This window comes from Lepisosteus oculatus, chromosome 23, assembly GCF_040954835.1.
Source record: "Lepisosteus oculatus isolate fLepOcu1 chromosome 23, fLepOcu1.hap2, whole genome shotgun sequence".
In the NCBI taxonomy this organism is placed as follows: Eukaryota; Metazoa; Chordata; class Actinopteri; order Semionotiformes; family Lepisosteidae; genus Lepisosteus; species Lepisosteus oculatus.
Window position 1 is genome coordinate 12,688,454 of NC_090718.1, and position 10,144 is coordinate 12,698,597.

The 10,144-nt window shown below is 42.3% G+C and overlaps 1 protein-coding gene across 2 annotated transcripts in view; it reads right to left on the reverse strand.

Annotated features, from left to right (window-relative positions):
- The window catches only part of LOC102689564 (beta-galactosidase-1-like protein 2), a 29,818-nt gene extending 19,674 nt beyond the window's left edge, over positions 1-10,144 (reverse strand). The window contains exons 1-5 of one of the 2 annotated variants that reach the window (XM_015337373.2): positions 9,845-10,144; positions 6,077-6,262; positions 5,057-5,125; positions 1,938-2,033; positions 341-449 (exon numbers count right to left, since the gene is read on the reverse strand). In XM_015337373.2, coding sequence (XP_015192859.2) covers positions 341-449; positions 1,938-2,033; positions 5,057-5,125; positions 6,077-6,262; positions 9,845-9,936 — 552 coding nt within the window. In that variant the 5' untranslated portion in view covers positions 9,937-10,144. Of the gene's footprint in view, positions 1-340; positions 450-1,937; positions 2,034-5,056; positions 5,126-6,076; positions 6,263-7,843; positions 9,120-9,844 lie in introns of those variants that run through there. The other variant, XM_015337374.2, reaches the window with a different exon arrangement.

The following is a 10,144-nucleotide window of genomic DNA, read 5'->3' on the forward strand; positions in this document are numbered from 1 at the left end:
GGATATCAGAGAGTCAACTTCTCCAAACTCCATCAAATCCAAACTCAAAACCCTCTTCTTCAGAAAAGCCTTTACTTAACTGGTTCCATTCTTCACCCCTCTGCTTTTCTTAGTACCACCATCCACGGTTACCTCTGTATATTGTAATTGTGTTTTATCTTGTGTATTCTTCTTATTTATTGTTGTCATCCTGTAAAGCGCTTTGAGAATCTGCCTTTAAAGGTGCTATATAAAATAAAGTTTATTATCATTTATTATTATTATAAACGGAGCCAGGAAAAGCATCGGCACAAATGGCTCAGCACATACAGACGTTGTCTCATGCTCTCGGGCGGATTACCTGAAGGGGCGCCACTATCGGAATGAGTCTGTCAAAGTAGGCATCCACAGCCTCGGTGAAGCCCTCGTAGGTCGTCCTGAGCCGCATGTCTTTATCGCGGAGAAGCCAGCTGGAAGGCAACCGCAGAGCGGTTCAGGAAGTCATCAACAGCGACAGGGGGGACAGCTCTTCTTATAAAGACAGCACTATCCACCGATAGACTTTTTAATTAAACTGAAGGGTGTCCATGATGCACTTTGAGTCTGGGCAGCACGGTGGCACTGTAATTAGCATTGCTGCCTCACAGCTCTGGGGATCTGGGTTCGATTCCCAGCATGCTGTCTGTGTGGAGTTTGTATGTTCTCCCCATATTTGCATGGGTTTCCACCAGGTACTCCAGTTTCCTCCCTGCAACGGACTGGTATCCCCTCCAGGATGTATCCCACCTTGCGCCTGTTCTTTCCAAGGGATGCTCCAGCTCTCCTGTGACCCTGGAGCCCATGAACTGATTCGAAAATGGATGGGGGTGGGCATACCAGCCTCAGGCCACGTATGCAATAGCAGGGTTTTAAAAATATTGTTTAATTGTGCCATTTGTACTACACTAATACCCAGAGTAGTAGCAGATTCTAAATTGCGCCATACAGCTGTTAAAGCCCCACACCCATTACCAATAGTATACTTTAGCCATACAACTCTGTGTCCCAGAATCCAAAGGACAAGTCCCAAGACTTTTAATCGACTGAGTGCGGACTGTAACACAAGATCAGCGCTTGCAGATTCTTCGAGAAAATGACAATTACATATTTTTTCTAACAAAGGAGACGCCTAACTGCATTGAAATATGCACACTTATCCCTCTTTTTTAAAGATTTTAGATGGCAAAAATCAACTCCAAGTGTTGAAGGGAAAGGCCAAGATAGGACTTGAGGAATAAGAGTGGTGATTCATCTTTCGGACTTTTTCCGGATGAAATTCTGCGGAGGTGCTGCAAGATATCAGATTAGTTTATGTAAGGGAATGAACAGAAATTGTCAGATTGCCTAACCCTTGCAGAAACTTATTACCTACTTAATGACTAATCTAACTTTCTGCTAAGCCACAAACATTCTCCAGAATCAGTGATTTACTCCGGTTGTAAAAACTCAGGGAGTTATCCGTACCTTTCTTGAGCAGCTTTAATCTGTTGTACAAACTGAAGGAGAAGAACAGTAAGGTCTAATTCACAGGACAACAACTGCAAAACAAGACAGCTAGGACAATAAAATAAGCCTTCTTAGAGACCTCAGTTGTTACTCAGTAAAACAAACAAAGCTCAGATTAATCTGCCATTTTGCTATGATGGAAAACTAGCATAACAAATCGTCGTGTTCCTCCAAAGAGATTCTTTTATCACACACACGAGACCTTTGTACAGTATACACATGCTCTTCATTTTTAATGGATCTGCAAGTATCAGGTAATCACATATTTTGTTCTCCGCCCCATGTCCTGTTTTCATAGTTGATTAGCACAGGGAAGAAAACAGTAAGCAGAGTCCAAAGGTTTGACAGGCAAAATAAAGCTGGAGCTGTTTAGGGGGAGGCCTTCCTGTAGTTCGAGTGGGCAGCACACTCACCTTGGCAGTCCGCCGAGATCCCACTCTGAGCAAATGTAGGGCCCGGGCCTCAGAATCACCCACAGTCCCACATCTGCTGCCAGATTAATGAAGGCCCTAAGGAACAGGAGATGAGAAAGTAGAACAAGAGGAGCAGACCTCACCCCCACCTTAAAATCAACAGCGTTTTTTTTTTCCCCAGAGAGCCAATGCAGCTCTGCTATGATTGTCGACACGAAATGAAAAGCAAACACAGAAACATCCGATTCCCTGCAGCCTGGCCTCACACACCGTGCAGGGCCTTACACAGACAACCCAGAAGAGGGTGTTTTATCACTGCTGCACCAGTACAGCAGAAAAGTCGAACAACCCTCCCATGTTAAGGAGTGGCATAATTTGGCATGGCAGAGATCTTTAACTTAATAAAGTAAAGCTCTGGTTCATACCAAATGTTTAAATGAAACGTAGTCAAATGATAGTACAGCAACTTCACTAATGTTGCCTGTTTTCCACAGTGTTGAAAACACATCTGATTCACGTGTCTGTTTGAAATTCCCATCCCCTGTCTCTGTGCTTGAACATCCCCCTCTCCAATATATATTTGAAATGAAACTCCCGCTGGATGAAATCAAGCTGAATGTTACTGACAGAAAAGGCAACAAAACACTGAAGGAACAGGGAGTTTTTCAAGAGTTGTTAATTAGGAGTCAAGGTGTAGGTTTGGTGTTGATGTGTGAGCAGTCTATGTGCTGCTCTCCTGAGTGGAGACCGGTCTTAATGAACCATTTTCTCTGAACAGATAACTCTCATGTGGTTTAAATAGCACACAGACTCATCTGGGCAGGGATGGGTGTGAAAACACCTGTGACGTTATAGGTTTAAATGCGTTTTGTTTTAAACACAGATTGGAAACTAACGACAATCCATCCCAAAAACAATTTAGAAGTAAACTCGCCCAGATCAGCTGGGTTTTACATTGGTGTCATTGGTTTTTGCTTATTTGCACTGTGACATGTTTTCTCATGAACAAAGTAATATTCATTCAATCATATTATGTGCTGCCACTTCTTGTGTTACATCACAAACCATTTCCCTTAAGTGTTGTCTGTGCGATACAGTGGGCTCAACAATTATTGGCAACCTCGATAAAGATGAACAAAAAAAGCTTTAAACAATAAACTGCACGGGTAATGACCAATATCTTTTGCCCCACAAAATGGGAAAACTAGTGGATTTTATTCTAATACAATTATTTCTCATTACTATTTGTTTCTCAAAATGATTGGATCCCCTGCTTCTAGTACCTGACGCAAATTCCTCAGCACAAAGCCTTTCCTATCATGTTTAATAAGGTTAGAGAACACATTAGGAGAGAACTTCGACCTTGCAGAAATTTATAAATGTAGATTTTGTTTTCAGCCAAGCATTGCCTTGTTGATTCTGAGGTGTGTTTAGGGTCACTGTCGTGCCGGAAGGTCCACATGCGAGTGAGTCATTGCTTTCTGTTAGTGGCAGCCAGGGTTTTGGCCAGAGTATCCTTATATTTAGAAGAGTCCGTGATGCCATTGATCTTATCTAGGGCCCCAGGGACAGTGGCTGCAAAACAGCTCCAGAACATCAACGATCCACCACCATATTTCACAGTGGGTATGAGGTTCTTTTCTTTGCATGTGTTCCTCTCCTGAAGCCAAACGTACTGGTAATGGGGCAGTGCAGTGGCTCTGTGGCTCAGGATCTGCACCTGTTGCTGGAAAGCTGTCGGTTCAAATCCTGCAGCCGGAAGAGGAAACCTACTCCGCTGGGCTCCTGAGCCCGGCCCTTAACCCCAACTACTCCAGAGACGCCGTATGTGGTAAATGGCTAACCCTACACTCTGACCCCAAGCTTCTCTCTCCCTGTCTGTGTGTCTCATGGAGACCAAGCTGGGGTATGCAAAAAGACAAATTCCTAATGCAAGAAATTGTAAATGGCTAATTAGGTGATCTTATATTAATGTGAAAGGCCAAAGAGTTAAATTCTGTGACTCATCTGACCACAGCACCTGGTCTCAGTGGTGTCTGGCAAAGTCCAGCTGTTTCAATTTCTCTTGTTGTTTGTCAGGGCTTTCTTCTGGCAACCCTTCCAGATAGCCTGTTGGCATGGATGTACCATCAAATTGTTGATTTTGGAGACTTGACCCCAAGATGCAACCAGGTATCGCAGTTCTTAAACAGTGGCCAAGATGTACTTGTGTCCTCTTCCTGGTACGTTAACCACAGTTTTGGTGGTTTGGAACTTCTTGATCATTGCCTTAGTAGTGCATAGTGGTTTATTTAACTTCTCATTTTTTTTGTATCCATTACCTTATTTGTGAAGATCAGCAACCGAAAGGTTACATGTGCATTACCTTGCACATGTGCTCATGTGTGTAACCTAATTTTTATAAGCTACAGAAACAGCTCCGACAAGTTCAAAAAATAATTCCTTTGGACAGAATTGTGTTCAGGTAAGCTGAATTTCATTGAAGATTTCATTTTGGAATGAAAAAACCCATAGGAGAAAAATTGTATTACATATTTGTTTAGAAATAATTGCATTAGAATAAAAGCCTGTAGTTTTTCCATTTTGGGGGACATAAAATAAAGCTCATTATCTGTGATGTTTATTTTGTATGTTGTTTTTTTTTGTTCATCTTTATCAAGGTTGCAAATAATTATTGAGCCCACTGTATGCTGCTTCATAAAACAACCAATGTCATCACTTTCCTTTAAAACTATTTTGCACTAAAAACATACCACCATTTGGGTTTCCTCTACATTTTCATAATCTACAAGAAATCTGGGAGAAGATGAAAACATTCATGAGTCACATAACTGTACAGTAAGTGTGTTTCAACAGAAAGGTCTCAAACAAATACGGAATCCAGATTGCATTCCTGAGATATTTTACATCTGATTTTTTAGGTTTTTTTTAGATTATAAATCTTGTAAATTACAGGAATATACTTTCCTAATTATTTGAGTGGCGGGCACAACATTGGATTCATGATTAAACTACGGATCATTTTGCAAGATTAGAAAGACTGGATGAAAAAGTGGAGGCACAAAACTCATCAGGAGCTTTGACCTCCTTTGATTCCAAACAAAGAGGAGAAGGCTTACTCTAAATCCAGCTGGTCTTTGAAATCAAAGCGCCCTCTCTCTGGTTCATGTAGATTCCAAGGCACATACCTGCAAAACATCAGAATCAGACTGAAGCCATTTAGCGTTTTGCAACTTGTTTGCAAGGCTCAGAGTAAAAACAAAAAGAAAAATGCATGCTCCCATTTTAAAACAAAATAAACTTTTCAGTAGCAATTTATTGTACAAAGCTAAATACTTTGTAGTATGTTATCCATATAGGATCACTTTATTAGCCATATACAATTTCTTGCATTAGGAATTTGTCTTTTCGCATACCCCAGCTTGCTCTCCATGAGACACACAGACAGGGAGAGAAGCTTGGGGTCAGAGCGCAGGGTCTGCCATTGTACAGCGCCCCTGAAGCAGCTGGGGTTAAGGGCCTTGCTCATGGGCCCAATGGAGTAGGATTCCTCTGTCGGCCGTGGGATTTGGACCAGCAACCTTCCAGCCACAGGCGCAGATCCTTAACCACAGTGCTGCCGCTCCCCCCAATATATTCATATATTCCCAAGATGAAAATAAACTAGAACAAATAGGGTCTCCTGAATGGCTCAACTCATACAGGAGCTCACTTGAGCACAGGCTGAGCTCCCTGGCCGCGGGTTTGAGCCTGTCATGACACAAGCCAACAGCCATTGGGTTTCTCCAAACGGCGGCACACAATGGGCTGTCAGTGACACAGCGCCACCTCTGGCCTCCTGGTGCTTGCAGGCACACGGCGCTGTAGGTGAGGTCGCACCTCTGCTGTGATCAGTGCTCATCCTCCAGTAGGGGGCTGTGCTCCCTGTGATGTGTGAAAAGGCTGGTTTTGCATGATGTTGGGTGTGTCAGGGGACTGTGGTTGTTTGGAGCTGCAAGCCGAGGTGTGGAAAAAACCCACAACTGGCTCTTTGAAGTCAAAATAAGGGGCGTTTCGAAATTTTAAACAAAAAGCAAAACCGAATCCGAGCCAAAGTCATACAAAGGCAGAGGAAGAAATGGCCCAACGGCCACACTCACGTGGTGAGAGTGTTCAGGCCACAGGCCTTCATCTTCTTCATGCGATCCCTCCAATAGGCTCTCGGCACGCGGAAGTAGTGGACGGATCCCCCCAGGATCCGGAACTTCTCTCCCCCGAGCGTGAACTCCGAAGACTCCGCCTCCAGTCCCACCTTCCGGCTTATCTTCATCATCACCGTCCGCGAGCTGGTGGGAAACCGGGTTTTTAATCCCCCCCACAAGTATTTTTTACCGGTTATAAACCAACTTAAATACACGACGCATAAGCGGCATATTCAAGTAACAGAACCGGAGACGTATAACTCATGAAAACAGGAAAAGAGCACAGCAAAATACTAATTACTCTGCCCTAAAGTCTCTAGGAAGCAAAATAAATGTAAGGCCAGTACTATCAGGGATCATCTGAGCAGCCAATTAGTGACAGAAGGTCTAGGGTGCAGAAGGAGGTTCTTAAAGTCTCTAAATAGTTCAGAAATGATTGTCAAGCTTCAAAAAAAACATATTGGTGGATCCAATTAGTCTCTAATTTTGTCCAGCTGAAAAAACTGGTTCATATCTGTGATTCATTGGACAAATGAGGGTGGGGCAACTTGCTTCCATTTAAAGGGGATAAAGCGCCTTGCAAGACAGACTGTATTTTTGATAGGGTGAGGTTATGAGGTGGCACACCGAAAACACCACAAAAAGGAGAGGGTTTGATTTCAAGATGAGCAATATTAGACAAAGTGGCAAAGATGGAGGACCAGAAATTAACCAGTTTGGGACAAGACCAAAAGGTATGCATGAGAGGTGCAGGAGCCCATCCACATCTGTTACACATCCAAACTGAGAAACCTTTGAGCAAGCTCAGACTCAGACATGAGGCCGTGTCTGAACAGGACTGCCACTGGCTCATTTGAATAATATAACAACTGTGTCCAGGACTTGTTCTCGCAAATTTTAACTACGGACAAGTATGGAAAACATCATGAAAAAAACAAGGAATAAATCTTAGATATGAAACCTTTGCCATCAGGTGAGAGTCCAAAAAGGGAATCTACAGTAGGTCAGTTTTGGGGGGAGATGAAGAGAGCTGGATAAACTTGGTTCATATAAAGTGCTGTACAAAAGAGAGTTGGGGTAGAATAAATTTGGTAATATATATGGAAATTATATATGGAAAGCCATTTAAAAAATATATTTTTTTATAAATATTATAAAAGCTGCATTACATGCAGTGTTTTCCATTAAAGTGCAAAACTTTCACCTGTATTTAAACGTTTGCACGTGCACCTGAAAACCTTTTTAACTATGTCCTGAACCTACAACCTAGAGTCCTGAAAATGTACTGGGCAGAGGGGTCTAAAAACAAGCACTCCTGGTGTGTTGCTGAAGCCGACCCCTGGGCTTTGTTTAAGAAACAGCAGGATGAGATCATCAGATCAAGTAACTACTAGGAATCAAATGAGCCAGCTGGGCCGACTGGCCTTCTCTCAATTGTCATATTTCTTTTATTCTTGTGAGCAATTTTCCTCATTTCTGTCCAGTTAATATCAGAATTGCCCATTCGTGTACTATCTGAAACCTCAGGCCCACAAATAAAAAGTCTGTAAAAGTGAGATATTAAGCCAGACAAAATACACTCAGTGAGCATGCTGGTAAATTTGGAAGAGAAGTGTAAATTGAAACATTTTGGGGGAAAAAGGCTCACTGAAGCAAGTCTGCAATGTGCCTCACGATCAATACCAAGACCCCTGAAAACTATACAGTTTATACAAACCTACTTACATGCTTGACATATTGCCTCCTGCAGAGAGTCTTCAACCAATATGTTCATTTTCCAGAACGGATGGAAATTGACAGTAACGTAAAAAACTGGGGACACACTGAAGTTACTATACTATACCAGAGATCCAGGAAAATGGGGCACCAGCTACGTAAGAACTGAATCCCACTCAAGGATGCATGGATGGAAAGCAAGAAACTGACCAAAAGCCAATATAAAAAATGAATTAAAAAGTTAAAATAATTTGCACATCTCTTCTAGTGATTTTCCCAGCTTTAAGCTACTGTAGGTAGCCAAGGCAAGTTATTTTATTACTTACTACTTACACTGCAGTGGTCTGCTTCAAAAGACAAAAGTGAATTATGCACCTGGCGTTCTTGTTATATCTGAGAGCCATGCTGCTGTTGCAGATTTGGCAATATATGTTGTCTCAGTCTTAGCCTGGTACTGGTACTGTACCTCAAACCAGAGGGTCCCTTGAGACCCCATAGCAACCGCCTCAGAAACACACCGCACCTCGGCATCTCTAAAACGTTTATAAAAAAAAACAGTTTTGAAGGTCACGAGCAATGAAACCACGTGCCAGTTTCTGAATTCAGAATCGGATTCTCCTTTATTTGCCCAGTCTGTTTCACGAAGAAGGACATTAATCTGGTACACTTGGTGCTGCAAAAGCTTTCTGCACATACCACACGCAAACCAGACAATAGACCTCATTAAGGCAGTGCACTCATAACTAGAAATTCTGGATTAGCAAAATAACAGCCCTAGTAAAAAAGTTGTTCAAGTACCAGGTGATTCTGGTTTTAATAGACCACTAGTGTCATTCTAAAGGACGTTTATGGAACAGGGCGTAACCTAGGTGGAAGTTGTCTTCTGTGATCTTTCCTGCCTGTTTCTTTGCTCTGGAATTGAATAAATTATCCATGGAGGGCAGAGAACAGTCAATGACCTTCTCCACAGAGCTAACAACACACTGCACTTTTAGAGCTGAGTAGAGGTGTTGCCGAACCAAACAGCTAAAGCGGCCGTCAGAACGCTCTCGATAAAGGCTCTGAAAAACAGTCAAAATTGGTTGAGAGACACCAAAATCTTCCAGTTGGCGCAAATAAACAGTACGTTCTCTGCTATGCTTTCTTTGTGATGCTGACGATATTCGTGTCCCATTGAAAGGGGATAAAAAATCATAATCAGTCAAGAACATGAAGGACTCCACCACACTCACAACACATCACTGATTACCACCGAGTTTTGTAACGTTTCTAGAAATCAACCAGCATTTCCCTTCTGATTCCGCTTTGAAGTGCATGGCTCTGAAATTATCTTTTAAAAAAACCTTTTTGCACGAATAGTACTTAAAAGAAAGGCAAATATACTGTAAGGATCTCCCTCACAACGAATTTGTAAAGGGTAAGGGTATCACATCATTACTGACCAGTTAAGGACTACCTGCTGTACTTTTTTACATAATAATTATTCTACTATTGTTAGCAGCTGCTTCTGCTGACGTATTCCTGCTCTTTCTGTCTTAATACCCATTTAAGCAGCTGGCATGGTATTTTCATTCAAGTGACAATCCGGTGTTCGGCATGCTTAAAGCCCAATTTCATTACCCACGGAGTTCACTTTTAACGCGATGGTCATAATTAGGCGTTTTCTTCGTACATGTGTCTTTCGATTGGTTGGACTTTAAACGGGGGGTGATGTGTTTCATAAATGATAAACGCCTCTCGTGTTCTCACAATAAACTGTAAAAATCTATTCGCCTTATTTAAAAGCCACTATCGTGGCCGCTCAAAACTGTGATAATGCTGTAGATTTTGCTCAAAACAAAACGCGAAAGCACGTGAAATGCCTTCTGCATAACCCACTTCGTTCCAGCACGGTCAGGATTATTACTAAGACGTCGTGAGGTGTGTTTTAATGCCGTTTACAAGCCGGCAAATGTAGACATCGGTTATTTCTACTGTGCATTGCATGTTTATCACGAGTCACGGGCTTACCTGATGTAGTAGTACATAATAACCCCTACAAGAATAAGACCGATAGCGGCAATTCTCCTTCGCTGGGCATTTCTTATGCTTAGAATGATCATCGATGTGTCACTTTCTCTGCGGAATCTCTCCAGGAAACGTATGTTTCATTTACACAGCCACAGATCTAACAGGAGAGGATGTTTTGCAAAACTGCGATACATTAAACAACAGACAAGTGCAACTTTCGAGTAGTGTAAGGCGCACTATGCTCGCTCTTTCCACAGGAAAATGTCAGTTCCGGAGGGCTGGGAGGTGTTAGTATGCCAC